The sequence below is a fragment of the Euprymna scolopes genome, chromosome 3, assembly GCF_053919585.1.
Source record: "Euprymna scolopes isolate OS-2025 chromosome 3, ASM5391958v1, whole genome shotgun sequence".
In the NCBI taxonomy this organism is placed as follows: Eukaryota; Metazoa; Mollusca; class Cephalopoda; order Sepiida; family Sepiolidae; genus Euprymna; species Euprymna scolopes.
The window spans coordinates 109,168,112-109,183,543 of record NC_136484.1 but is presented as its reverse complement, the minus strand read 5'-3'; the positions used below and the strand labels follow the sequence as shown (position 1 = coordinate 109,183,543).

Genomic DNA, 15,432 nt, shown 5'->3' with positions numbered 1-15,432 from the left:
CCTTTTCGAAACTCTCACACACTCTTTTTAATGCAGTCTTTTGTTTTTTATTGTTAATGTGTATGCCAGAAATCTTATATATAAACGGCTATCTGTCTGTCGGTCAGTCTGTCGATCTGTCTGTCTTCATATTTTCAAACTCCATCTCCGCTAAAACTAAAAGTCGCAGAGCGGCAGTAGGGGCCATTAAATGATTGGATTTTTTGCGGGACGTTCTTTTATGGATCTTTAGCCGGTCAACATTGTTTTTCAGGGGTCAAAAATAGGTAAAATGTTAAAAAATCGTTATACATTTTGTAAATTGATCTTAGTTTATTTTTCATTTTTATTCGGTTTATACACGTGTCACGTTGCTACAGTGGTACCGTCACCAGCGTTGAATGCTTCGGTTTCGATCCTAGCTGATGGCATGTGTATACTTTTTTTTTTAACTTTTGAAATCACAATTCTATGAAAATATCTACGAAATCTGGACGAATTTAAATATTATAGTAAAGCGTATTTTACGACCAAGCAAAGCCGCCCCCTAGTTATATATAATGTGGATAACGTGAAAAATGAAAATGAATGAAAAGACAAAAAAAAAAAGAAACGAAAACAATTAAAATGTATAAAAACTAACAAAAATATATTTCTGAATATATTTTTAAATTAGTTGCTAATTGGATTCATTGGACTACTGTTCTCATACTGAGTGTTATTTTTTACGACGTATCAGTCGATGTAACTTCTGATCTTCTTCGCAAGGACCCGTGGCGCATTCGTTAGAATGATTAGAAAAATCAATTGCAAAGGCGATATTCTCTTGAAGGTTGAAGGTTCAATCCTCAATGTGGGCGACCGAAAAAATACAATTGCGAATTATGTAGGACCACTATCCAGTCATGGCTGATAGAACACGAGCATGCTACCCTCGTGTAATATATAAAAAGTTCCGTTCGAAATCCGTCCAAATTCCCGAGTTCGACGGAAACATTCCTGGGTTTGAAAAGATAGACCTGAAGACGGTCAGAGGTTACATCGACCGAAACGTTGTGAAAATGACACAAGATGAGAACAGTAGTTCGATGAGTCCAAATAATACGAAAAGCAAAAATATGTTCCCTTAGACCGGGAGGATTATATCATTTAACATCCTAACACGTATTTTAAGCAAAATAAATTGAATAACATACAATACGTATTTTAAACAACGTAAATTGTTTTTGCATTATTAAAATAATGTCAGGCGCTATTGATAATGCTTACCTATTTATTTGTTTATTTTTTATAATCGTTAATTTCTGAATTCATGTTTTGAAGCATGATGTAAATCTGGCTGAGTTAATTTCTTTAAACCTTAACTTATTACCATTCCACATACAATGTTGAAACGGTAGCACACTACTATCTTTCCAAATGTTATCGGTGAATGAACCAAGAACTTTTTTCTTTTTATTTTAGAATAAGTTTCGTAACTTAATTAAAAACAATATAGTCCTTACCCATCCTAAACATCCTCCTTTCTCCCGTTCTCTAACTCGGATAACCTTTACGCCATTCCTATTTACCTCTGGGTTGACTCTTCTTCCTTTTGTAGGACGTAAAAATTTACCATCTTCGTAGGAAATTTTCAAAATCTACAACATTTTCAAATCTTGCCGTCATGCTATTTACGTCTCCTGACGTCATACTACGTGTCAACATACGGCGCTCCACCAACGGGACATTAGGCTCCCCATGAGAGTTCGGGTAGACTAGTACTACTTAAAAAATAGTGTCGTTAAATGCAAAAACACTTTTTAAAAGGTCGTAAATAAATAAATAAAAAATAATGACGGGGGCGCAGACCGAACTTTTCTCAAAGTAAAAAGTTGCATAAATAAATAAATAAATAAAATAATAATAATAATAATAATAATAATAATAATAACTAGCGGGACCTGTGGAAATTCCACAGGCGACTCATTCATATGTAATATATTGATGTTGGCATTCTGTAGATGTTCAGTATAAATGGAGACGCTCTGATATTATTGTAGCTTTTTTTGTTAAAACTGCAAAAGTATTTATCTAAGCTAGCACGAACGCCCGGCAAGGTCCGGTCGTAAAGTACGCTTAAATATGATATTTTAATTCTTGCAGATTTCGTATGTATTATTATGGAGTTAATGCTCTATCGTTTTTATATGTTGCAATTTCAAAAATAAAAATCTATATGACTTGGGTACATTAGCTTGAATCGAAGCCGAAATAAAAACTTATGAAAAAATATATGTACATATGCATAACTTGAGTCCCTTCAGTCATAACCGAAACCAAAACTTATAAAGAATTTTTGATAAAATTATTTATAAAAAAAAATAGATTATTTAAGTGTCATCAGCTATAGTCGAAACGGAAACTAAAACTTATAAAGAATTCTTGGTAAAATTATTTATGACAAAAAATGGAGGAACATAACAGTTAAACGACCCGGATGTAAGCGTCACACACAAAAGAACACACACGCTATTGTATTAATATATAAATAATAATAATAATAATAATAATAATAATAATAATAATAATAATGCGGGGTGGGGCTGTAAGACCCAACGTCAAATCGGGATTGTAAATCGATTTTGAAAATGGAGGATCGATTTATTTGAACGGTGTATGTGAAACTGAACCCCCTCCCAAATCTTTAAATATTGATTTTTAAATTGTTTTATAATTTAATAGCTTAGTGTCCAATAATCCGCAGAAATAATTTAAAAAAAAAGATGAACAGGAAAAATTGTAAGGGAGTGCCGATTGTTCAGGTGTACCTACATATTTTTTAAAAATATTTTCTTACTGGAAATTTTAATTTTAGATTATTAACTTCATTGTGATATTATGACTTAGGTTTAAGAAAACACAGCCTAAATACCTAGCATACGTTGTCCCAGTTCTTGTTATTTATTTACGTACACATGTGCGTATGTCTGTGTATGTGTCCGACTGGGTTGCTGATACGCATATAAGTATGTGTGTGTATGCCTCACTGGAAACCCTATATCTTAATTTGTCTTTATCCACCATTCCTTACGTCGACCTTTTTCTTTCTTTGACATGTTAACCCTAAACCCTTAATCTAAGTTGTTTTCTAATGTTTTTACCCCTCCTATTCCTTATAGTAATGTAATCATACTGACCCCTTCGTCCCTTTTCCGTCTTTCTCTTTCTTTGTTCTTCTTTTTCTTTCTTTTTCTATTTATGTTTCTTTTCTGTTGTCTTTTCCTTTTACTTTTTATCCATTTCTACTCCTCCCATTCAACCATGTTAAGTTTTGACATTCTCTTTCCCATTATCGCCTTCTATTTTAAATCTAAAATGTCACTTAATGTAACCTCCCCCACTTTAATTTTAGCATTTTAATATTTTATTTTTATAAATAAAAAAATGTTTCATGCCTTCCATTTTAGAATCAGACGCTCTCAGTTACAAATAAACTTCATTACGTCGCCTGACGAGTGACTTTTGATTTCTCGCAAACCATCTGTCCGAAACATTAGCATGTTCAGTGTAGCGACTATGAAATATTTATCTATATAAATAAATATATTTTATTTTGCTCCTTTTTATTGAGCACTCTTAATTACCTCGTTTTAATTTATGAGTTTTATCTTACGAATACCTTTAACTTGGTATATATATATATATATATATATATATATTTTACACAGTGATCACCACTTATCAAGGCCCGTAAACCACTCAGGGATAAGGGTTATTGCAAGTACATTGCGTTAGTGTGGAGATTTGATGAAGTGTTTACTTAAGGGGGCGATTCATTAGGAATTTGTTAACGTTGGACTTGATCACATCCAAGTTGTAGTCCGGTGGGAAGCAGGCAGACGAAACAGAGTTCCACAGGCGTGCAGTTCTAAGAAAGAAGCTTTGTTCATGGAATCCGCGTTTTGATTTAGGCACAGATAAAAAGTGGGGAAAACTTTTGACAGTGGATTCAGCTAGACGGGTGTTTTTCGTGAAAGGTTGGCGAGGGATATATATATATATATATATATATATATATATATATATATATATATATATATATATATGTATGTGTGTGTGTGTGTATAATTCAGATTCAATTAAAACTCAAAATTAATTAATTCAAAATAGCGCCAACGAGGGTTTTTCGCGTGCGATTGAATATATTTGTCTTGTCTGATTTCACTTCTTAGTAAGCATTTTTGAATATCTAGGATGTATGTGTTTGATCATTAAGCAAATTTGATTTCTTTTTTATTCCATCCTATTATGTGTGACTGTCTATAATAATTTTATGTCTCTGATGATTCGTGTGATGGCAGCATTAGTTGTGGATTGACTTTTTGCGGTAACTAGAATATAAAGTTGGATTATTTTATTAGCTAGACCCAAATTATAATCTAACATAATTGTAATTATTTAAATGCTTAAACCTTTTTTTTCTAAATACATTATAGTTTTTTTTTACTAAAAAAAATACAAGGTTTCATATGAGGACAAAATTAGTCTTATTTTAAATACCACTGTTTCCTTATAAAATACAAGCAGAACTTTAGTAATTATAGGCTCTTCATATGTTATAGAAAACCCTTCGACTTCGAATATTTTTACAAAAAAAACAAAATTATTTTTGGAAACATGATGTGAATACAATTAAAAGACATATATTTTTCTACTGTACCAATGGGAGAATACACAAATAAGACAATTTTTACGACATTATTATGCTTTATTTTCTACATAAAAAATTAAAATATAGTTTATAAAATATTTGCATTCGTTTTGAGTTATTATTTGTTGAATTGTAAGTCTGTCATATACTACAAAGTCATTTATAAAGATAACATTGATTTTACTGTTCTTTTTTTATTCGGAAACAAATGAACAAACAAACGAGTTAACTATTTTTTCTGCCAATAAAAATAGTTTTAAAAGATGTCATATATTATTCGTTACAACAAAAAAGCAGAAAACAACTTTTTTTTTTTTTTCAGAAAGAAAGGCTAATATCACAGCTTATTTTAGCCTAACAGCGGTGGAGATGTGTGATGTCACACTTGCCTGCTACGACGGAGTGCAGAAATTGAACATAACAGAAACACTTTGAGCGCACATTTGTTTCAGTTTTTTAATCTTTTAAATCACATTCATTGAACATATTTTTAATAATTAATTTTTAAGCCTCTTTTTTCTTCTACTTCAAGAATAATCATGGCGGACACAAGAGCTGATCCCGTCGAAGGCGTCGGTAAAGCCGTGATGCTTAAAAATGTTTACAACATCGACGCTATAATCGGTGCACCACATTCTTCAGGTAAAAGAAAAATGTTAACTTTCGTTTTTGAATTCTCAACTCTGTAAACCAGGGGTATAGTTAGGGACAGTACAAAAAGAAACTCTCAAAATAGATAAATGTTTTATAAAGCGTTTATTCGGAAGGAAAAGTAACGCATACATTTAAACAATGTGTATTAATGATGTATGGAGCCAAGACATAAGTTTATGTTGGTCTTGATTAGTGATGTGGCGTTCGTTTATTAGATCAGGCCTCGTAGCAGTTGATCCCAAGCCAAGTAACAAGAGTGAGGGGAATGTGATCAAAAGGGATTGGTAGCAAACTGATTTTTACAAATCTGATGTTAAACCATTGTTGAACCGTCACTCTTAAATAATGACAATTTATTCTCACTTTTAATCACCGACTCCAGTTCCTAATGTGTTTGTTTTACAGACCATATGAAAATCTCATTAACCCTTAGTCATCACGATAGTGTGCTCTCGCCTTATTGTGTATGTGTATGTGTGTGTGTGGGGTGATCTTACGTGTGGAGTTGGTTTGTTAGATCCAAGACAAAAGTGTATGTTGGTATTGATTAGTGGTGTGACTCCGTTAGGATAGATTGGTTCCCGCTGCAATTGACCCTAAACAGATCGACGGTCCAGTATCAAGATTAACGGGAACAGAGAGTGGTGGTGACAAGAATTACAACTCTGTGTAACACAATAGCACTGGACTGCTTGCAAGCTGATTAAATAATCGTTTTCAAGTTCGATGTTAAATCCTGTTGAACCGTCCTCTTAAATAATCAGTGTTCTCCCAGTTTCCATCAACGTCTCCAATTCTTTACGTGTTTGTCTCACCGTCCACGTGAAAAACTCATTAACTCTTAGTCATCTCACCTTGTTGTGAATGTGTGTGTGTGTGAAAGAGAGAGAGAGAGAGAAAGACTTATACCTGTTTTTTTATTTCATTCGAACACACTTTATATTTATTATAGACACATCTAACTATTTAATAAAAAAAACAACAATATTGTAAAATTTCAAGTTAACATGATGGTTAGTCCATGTGTCTGTGAGTTGCGAAGATGTTTGATCTTTTACACACCATTTTTAAAACACTAATCAATAATTTTTCTTTCTTTATCCCTTTTTTTTAGTTAATCTTGCAATTGGTTACTTAACAGCTTACTGGAATTTGCCACATCTATCTTGGGCATCAACAGATTCCATTTTCGAAAACAAGGAAATCTTCAAAACCCTTATACGTACAACGTCACCATTCAGTAAGATCGGGCCATTCCTTACCAAGTTCTTCAAACTGTTCAACTGGACAATTGCAGCTATATATAGTCCACTGATTGGTCAGTATTCCATATGTTTACTTTTTTTCTACTGTCTTTATTTTTTTCTCTAGTAAAAGATAGTGCTTAGATATAACAAAAGTTTTGGCTGAGAAATGCTACGTGTGAGCAGAGAGAGAGAGAGAGAGAGAGAGAGAGAGAGAGAGAGAGAGAGAGAGAGAGAGAGAGAGAGAGAGAGAGACCGTTCGAAAAATAATAGTAGCCAAGTTAAAGTAGTTAGGAAGTAACAACTATTACTAGAAGGTATCTGGCTGTTAGGATCTTCACTCCTAGAACCACTTTGATATATGTATTTATTTTTGTTTCAGATGGTTACACACGAGGTCAGCTGATGGTTGGAAATAGAAAAGAGATTTATCAGTTCAAATATGACATCAATACTCTATGCAAGGCGTGAGAGTAGATTTATAGATATAAAAATAGTTTCAAGTGTGAGAAACTGTTTGGAATGATGGAAATAACCGACCTTACGAGAAGCAAAAAGAGCAATGGATTTAATCCATGGATTACAAAAAAAGATTTTTTTTCCTATGGAAATAGTTCCGAACAAAGCATTGAGGCACTTGATACAAGACGATAAAAAGGAAGGATTATTATTACAAAGATACCTATTTGACTTAGATTTATTGAAAAAAAAATACCAAGAAGCCGATTTAATCTCTTGAATAGAGCCACCCATAAAATCCCAGAAAGAATAATGTCACGCCAACGATAGAAAGACAGAAGCCGAATTTTAGAAGGATGAAACGGAACAAGCGGCTCCCTACTTCAATCCCTAACCAATTCCAAGTCAAGATATGTTGCAAGTTACAACTGATTCCAGTCAGAGGAACGAGAATGAAAAAAGAATAGAAAATGGTATCATCCGCATAGATGTTGACATTCTAATATTACATAGAATTGTTGAAGAAACAATATTAAGCATAGAATAAAGCTCTGAAGTACATAAGCATTGACCGGGAAAGACGAGGAGGTACGATCAGGAATTCCTCGTAAGCTTCGATAAGAAAGAAAAAAAAATAATGCAAACGTACCACTAATATCACGAACTTTAAGTAGGTGTGCAAGGCTAAAAACCATACTCGAAAGCCTTTGAAATTTCAAACCCATTGGTTCAACTGAATTAGTAAAAGAACTCGAAACAACATAATCAAGCTACGTCTATTAAAATTGAGCCAGAATTTATAATATATACTAGCCGAGGCGCCAGGGTTGCCCAGTCGTAAAATACGCTTAAATATATTACCATTTACGCAAATTTCGTATTTATTATTATTATAGATTCAAATATTTCATATTAGATTGTAAACAATATTTAGTCATAATTTCAAAAGTAAAAAACAAAAAAATGATTTGGGGTTCAATCGAAACCGAAGCCAAAAATTAACAAATCATAGTTTAAATCATGAAACTATGTCTACAAATAAAGTAAAGATTGAAGTTTATGCGTAATCAATATTCTTGCACCGTAGAAAGGAGTGTGAATTTTATCAAATACAAGTTGGTTTCCATGAGAACAATGATTTTGATAGACAAAATGCAAGCAATAGCTATCAGACGGTTAACAGATTTTCATAAGATCAATATCGTTTTGAAGTGCGACCCTTCGGACGACAAATATCGAAAAATTAGCCAAAAACATTAATTCCTTCACCCTCAACTGGGCACTTTTCTACAGGGAGGGGTCGCTTTTTTCACAGATATTTTCGAAAGTCATCTCTTTTCGATTGTCCAGCCTTAATTTGAACCTACGTCACTGCCGGCTTGACGATGGACGCAGCAACTTACGCGTCACGGTTTTTTCACGTTCTTTTCGTCCTTCACGGTACGAGTATCACTTCTTTCTTTCTTTTTTTGCGCTCGCAATTTTACTTTTTTTTACTTTTCTTTTTGCTCATTCAACGCCATTTACACACATCTCCACCTTCTTTTCCGCCTTTGCCTCATGGGTTCGAGCCTACCTGCCTGCTACAATGTTTTTTTCTTTTTCTTTTTTTGCTCAACACCCGGCAATAATTATATATATATATATATATATATATATATATATATATATATATATATATATATATATATATATGAATTTTTCAATGCAAGCAAAACTGGCCCGTTCTCCTGAATCTGCATGGAAATATCTATTCGCTTAAATGAGATTTGTTTTAAAAAAATATCGATGATTGTATGTATCTTGGCAGTAAATTTATAAAGCAAAATTGCGCAGAAAGTAAATTTGATATGCAAATTATCAAGGCCTGGACTGAACAAGATGAAAATAATATGCAGGTTACATTTCTCACCAATATCAAATTTCTACCAAGACGAAATACTTCTTTGGAGCAATTGTTACATCAGTTTCTTTCATTAAAAGACTAAAGACGAAAATTGTAGCTGTGTACACAAAAGTGCCAGGAGTTGCCATTTCCGAGATACGAACTTCCTTAGATTTTAGCTCTGGTCAGAAGCTGTTCGGTCAAGCTTAAATCACTGGTTCCTGCTTCTAAGACATACGCAGCAAGAACTTATTTAGCTCATGTAACGGAAAAAAAAGAGTTCTCTGTCTTCCTCCATTGCAGTTTGAATTTCTGTGGAGAGCGAATAAATTGTGACGTAACAATATAAAAAAAAAACATACACATTATATGAAATTTAAAATTAGAATAAGATTAAGTGGATTTTGAAAAAAATTAGAAAAATTTTATAACTTATAGATAGAAGTCATAAGTGACGAATTAGTTGACGAACTATTTTGCTTTGCGCAAGTTTACTTTTCCAAGCGCAGTAATTGATACAATATCGAATCAAAACATTAAGCGTGTCACTTCCACTAAACTGTTTATTCACTTTTTATTCGGCTGTGCAGAGAGTAAGATTGTGTAGGTCTAGCTGAAGAGACGTGCAATATGTCTGTCTCGGTCGGAACTTGACGCGCGTGAGACCAGCGAATGCAACACCCAGCCCATTGGACAGATGTATGCTCATCCGCCGACTCTTATCGCACTATGGTATTTACTGTTACTTAAACTAGTTTATGGTCACTTGCTGATGAATCGATGCATGAATAAAACTGATTTAAAATGTGCAGGAATAATTTGTCTTTATATTTATGTAAACGGTAATCCCTTACAGCGACGACATAGTGGTAACGTGTTTTCTTCTTACTATACGAGGCCTACAAAATGGACATATCTTCTTACAAATTTTTTCTTTGCAGGAAAATATTCTAATGCTGTGGTCAATGGAGTTGTAAGTAATTTCGAAGAAAACAACATAACCATTACGGAAAATATCTCTTTCAATACGAGTCAGTTGAACGACAGGCGAATACAACAGCATTTAAAAAAATTAAAACGCGAATCCAGAAGTAAGTATGATTTCCATTTAGATTAATAGAACGTTAGCTCTACAAGCTCACCTGCTAGTGTTCCAACACTATTAATAATGTTACTTAAGCAGTTATTTATTTTATACGAGTCGGGGTACCCAGATTTTCTCAGTCGTAAAATACGCTTCATATATTTTAATTCATGCAGGTTTCGTATTTATTATAAGACGGCCAATTATCTATTGAATATTCTATTGTACCTAATATATAGTACTGATTTCAAGAGATTAAAAAAGACTTAGATGCCACCAGCTATAATTGGAACTAACATCCCAGTCACGTTCCCTACCTCACCAAAACGGAACGGCGGAAAGATCATGGCAGACACTTTTTGAAATGGCAAGATGTGTACTCATTGAATCAAAGCTCCCCAAAACCTCTGGACATACGCACTTATGGCTGCTGCATATATACGCAACAGGTGCTTTAAAAAATACTATTAATACCCCATTTGAAGCTTTCTGTGGTAGAAAACCAAATTTAAGCAGAATGCATGTATTTGGTTTCAACTTGCTTCGCATTTATAGATAAAAAAAAATATAGATTTGTTTTGGTCAATATAGTTCAGAAAGATTTTAAATTAAACCATTTCAAGCTATGAATGAATTTGCATATGCGCATCAGTAATAAAAATATATCAGTAAGTAGAAATTAACATTTTGCATTTTAACTTGCCGACTTATTTCTGTACGCGTTATTCATCCACCCAAAAAAGATTTTAGTCGTTATAAACCATCCTTGGTGTATGATTACTATTTCCTGTTAATTTCAACCTTATGTGACCAGTTGTTCATAAGTTTATCAGTTAAATATTTCCACATACATACATCTACTGGTTTATTTATATAGATTGTCACTTATGTTTGAATTGTTTTTAACTTTTAACATGGCGTGAATCCTAAATCTGTTAAATCACGCCATAACTATAATTATTTTGTTAAGCTAATATTTTTGTTCTCTGCTTATAAGAAAGTCCAAGTAGTTCGAGTGTCAGGATTGTTATTTCAAGGCTTCGATGTCGAGATTTGGCTTAATTTTTATTCGTAACTATTGGTGCTTAATCGAATTGGCACTTATTAAAAATAAAGAAAATACAGAAAAGTCTGTATGGTGCCCGTATTTGTTACAGAGCGACCATGTCATATTCCCAAAATCATGTAAACGATCAAGTCGTTTAATTTAAAACTAAAATAAAAAAAAATCACGATGTTTTACTACTAAATTGCATCGAACGGAGGCTTGATTTTTCACCCTGAAACTTCGATTCGAGTAGCCTCCCCTTTTTTATTTTCGGATTTAAACATGACCGACGAAAACACTACGACTCGCTTGTTTGTAAAATTTGATTCTCTTAAATTTGATTCATCGTGTGTATCTTGTCGAACTCGAGAACGTTTCTGTCGAACTCGGGAATTTGGACGGAATTTCGAACAGAACCCTTTATTTAATTCACCTGGATAGCGTGCTCTTGTTCCATCAGTCCTAAGTAATTTGCGATTGTACTTTTTTCAGTCGCCCACACTGAGAATTGAACCTTCAACCTTCCGAAGAATATCTCTTTTACAACTGATTGCGGCATGGATGATTTGCTGATAATAATCAAATAATACAAATAACCAATATTTATCTAAAAAAAAAAAAATTTTTTTAAAGATCGGAAACGTCAAAAAAATATCAACTCTTTTTCTTTTCTCCTTTTTTTTCAGTTATCATAGTCAGCGCGCCAAAATCAATTCTCCGAATTATAATGGTAAATGCTTACAAAGAAGGCATGTGTAATGGAGACTTCGTTTTTATAGCATTGTATTCATTTCCGGAAGCGTTTTCATTGGAAAATGACGATGAGGATATTCCATTATGGTATGCTAATGACAACCTCGATAATCTGGCAAAAGAAGCATTCAAAGTATTATTTGGGGTAAATTTATTTAATTTATATCTAAATTAATAAATATTTATTTCTTTATTCATAATATAACAAGAAGTCCAGACCAACATAATTTATTAATTAAATATCATTTGCAGAGTTTTATATATATATATATATATATATATATATATATATATATATATATATATATATATATATATATATATATATATATATTATTCTCTTGAAAACGAATCAGGAAGATAAAAAGGAATAATAAAGTTTTAATTTAAGCAATAAATTTAATAACACAAACAACATTTTATTTAGTTTCACACACACACAAAAAAACGCCATTTTAAAAAATTTGACCGACATACCATTGACTTTTCCTTTTTTTTTTATAAAGCATATGTGTTATACATATGTGAGGGTTAAACCAATATAGCTTTTACAATTATAAACATTTGTTAAACTTCTTTTTTTTTTTCTTTTTTTTTTTTTGCAGGTCACGCTTTCATCAGTAAAGACAGACGTTTTCAACAAATTTCGGAATGATGTAATTGAAAAGCAAAAAATAAATAACACTAGTAATTTCACAGTACGTACCACTACCACCACCACCACCATCATCATCATCATCATCATCATCATCATCATCATCATCACAATTGCTTGATAAGTCGTCTGTCTGTTATGAGGTTTACACTTCATTTGGTTAGCTGAGGCGCAGTGTTTTGTTTTTTTCAAAGGGATTCATCACTTATCAAGGCCTGGAGGTCACTCGAGGATAAGGGTTAATACGTGTAAGGTTGTCAGTGAGACAAGAGCGTAATTATCGGTTGTGGTTTAAAATGTGATAGAATTTGATTATTTAAGGGGAAAACTCAACAAGAACTTGTTTACATTGGACGTGAATAGGACTATGTTATATACATAACTGGAGAGCATACACGGGATACAGAGTTCCACAGGCGGACAATTCTAAGAAAAAAACTTTGTTCATGGAATTTGCGTTTAGAATGTGCCCTCTCCCAGTTATTGTGGCGGCTGTCGTACAACTGTGTCTTATTTATGTAGCTCCAAACTGCTTCAAAATAAATTTGAGATTCGTTCTATAATAATATTGCAATCATCAGTGTATCAGACTTTGAGCATAGACTCACGCGCGTTACCAACAAATTTTGTGCTCAATACTACTGCGCTGTAGCAAAGTGAGCCCAATTCCTTTCTTGGTTATCCGTATCATTTGGATTCATCAGACTATTGTTCTCATCTTGAGTGTGATTTTCACAACGTTTCGGTCGATGTAACCTTCGACCTTCTTCAGGTGTATCTTGCCGAACTCTGGAATGTTTCTGTCGAACTCTGGAATTTGGACGGAATTTCGAGCGGAACCGTTTATTTACTTCATGGAGGTAGCGTGCTCTTGTTCCGTCAGCCATGATTGGATAGAGGTCCTAAATAATTCGCAAATGTATTTTTCAGTCGCCCACACTAAGGATTGAACCTTCAACCTTCAGGAGAATATTACTTTTTACAATTAATTTTTTCCAATTACCCTAACCAATGCGCCACGGGTCATTGCGGCTTTCCTTGGTTTTCATCATCAATCCACCGAATCATATTCTACGATAATTAGTAGATATTTATGGAGATAATACTACCATATATGGCAACAACCAAGATCTTTCTGATTCTCTCTCTTCGTATCTGAGCGCGTTGTACAATGTGATAAAACATGACTAGTTACCTTTAATGTATCTAAAACCAAACTTCTATCTTTTCATTACTAACACTTGCATCTCCTCTTGGTCCCAACTTAAACGAACGCCTCTCGTCTTGAGAAAGCATCCGGTGCTTCCAAACTTCGTGCACTAACCTTGACTCCTAGCCTGAAATCGATCTACATCAGATCCGTTGCTGAAATCGCTGGAAAAATATATCTCTTGAGACAACACTCTACTTACACAAGATTCTAATACACCTTAAGATGGAGTAATGATGTCATATCTGGAGAGAAGCTGCTAAGAGTGCTATTTCTTGTTTGGACAGCGTATAAAATCGTCTTCGAAATCTAGTGAGCGAGGACATTTCAGCTTCCATGCATACACGTTCTCATAGAAGACACGTCGCGAGTATATCTGTTCTATCGTTACTTTTATGGTAGGTGCTCGACTGAGCTTCAATCAATGGTTCTCCCCTCTAAAACAGCCACCACAAATACTTGTCTAATTACAGCAACTGCCAACAGTTTCCTTTCTGTACCTAAAACTAAACGAAAATTCCATGAACAAAGTTTATTTCCCAGAACTGCGTCTCTGTTTAACACAATAGCGTAGGGATGATTCACAGCTGACTATAACAGCGTCTACTCTAATTTAAATAAATTCTTGAGCCTTCCCTTTCTATAATTAAACCCTACCGAAGTTCCACCATTACTGATCATATAATTCCGCCATCTTTTTTTTAAGTCGGCATGTTATATTAGTGGGCATATAATCTCACCACATTCTATATTATAGTCATATGGATACGAATTTAAAACAACTTGGTGTGTTTTGAGAGATTATGAAACTCCATCAAAAGCACTCCTTTTCAGATGAGGCATTCGTATTAAACGAATACTTTTCTTAACTCCTACCATCACGTTATTAATCACACAATAATTCAATGTTTTGTTGTTATTTTGTTTTTTGTTATGTTTTTGTTGTTATTTTCGCCATTTGATGCTTTAAGCAACGTTATGGAAAATCTTTTTGTTAGCCGTTGTTTAGCGAGAAATTATTTTTAATATGCAAGTGTAGACATATTTTATATAATTCTAAAAAAAAAGTTGTCTTCAGTATTAACTTTAGCCCTTTTACATTACTGTTAGTTTGGACATTTTTTGTTTTGTTTTCATTATTTTATGAACTGCTTTCAGAACAGTGGCAGAGAATCCAAGAAGATCCTATCCAAAAATATGAAAGTTTCGCGTTAAAAACAAGACAGATACATTAACGCAAGACAATAACGCAAAACAAAGCATAAATTAGTTGAACATTTATTGAAGTAAAAACTTTCACTGTGCAACGACGATCTCCATCAAGAAATTGCGGATGTTGCAAAAAAAATTCTCCAATCACAGATTGTGTGATTGGACATGAAACATCACTCTCTCTTTGAACATTCACATATAAGTGTTGTGGGGACTCCCACCCATGCAATAAAGATGAACTCTTCCAGACTGTATAAATTAACTGAGAGTTACGACTCTCGGTGTTGTCAGTGCACTTTCGTAGTACACGTAAGTCGAGGTTCCAACCTCGACTTGTGTGTACGACAGAAACTGGGCCATTTCAGTGGCTTTTTTTGCGGTCAGACTGATGCAGAATGTTCTGTGTAGCACTAGGAAGTCCACCCCCCCCAAGGCGTTGCCTCCAAACTTTCGGGAGGGGCAAGTTTATCACTTGTTGTCTGAAGCGCCCTCACCGGGAATGCCGCGGGGCTACTCAGGCATATTTTCGCAGGGCCGAAGTGCTCCTACTTTTGGA

At 33.8% G+C, this 15,432-nt stretch overlaps 1 protein-coding gene across 1 annotated transcript in view; it reads left to right on the top strand.

The window, feature by feature from the left end:
- Positions 1-12,344, top strand: part of LOC145262140 (atrial natriuretic peptide receptor 3-like) — an 18,914-nt gene extending 6,570 nt beyond the window's left edge. Inside the window, exons 2-6 of the mRNA XM_080119805.1 lie at positions 5,205-5,314; positions 6,441-6,644; positions 9,856-10,005; positions 11,733-11,944; positions 12,306-12,344. Of these exons, the coding sequence (XP_079975931.1) occupies positions 5,205-5,314; positions 6,441-6,644; positions 9,856-10,005; positions 11,733-11,944; positions 12,306-12,344 (715 nt within the window). The remainder of the gene's footprint in view (positions 1-5,204; positions 5,315-6,440; positions 6,645-9,855; positions 10,006-11,732; positions 11,945-12,305) is intronic.
- The last annotated feature ends 3,088 nt before the right edge of the window (positions 12,345-15,432 follow it).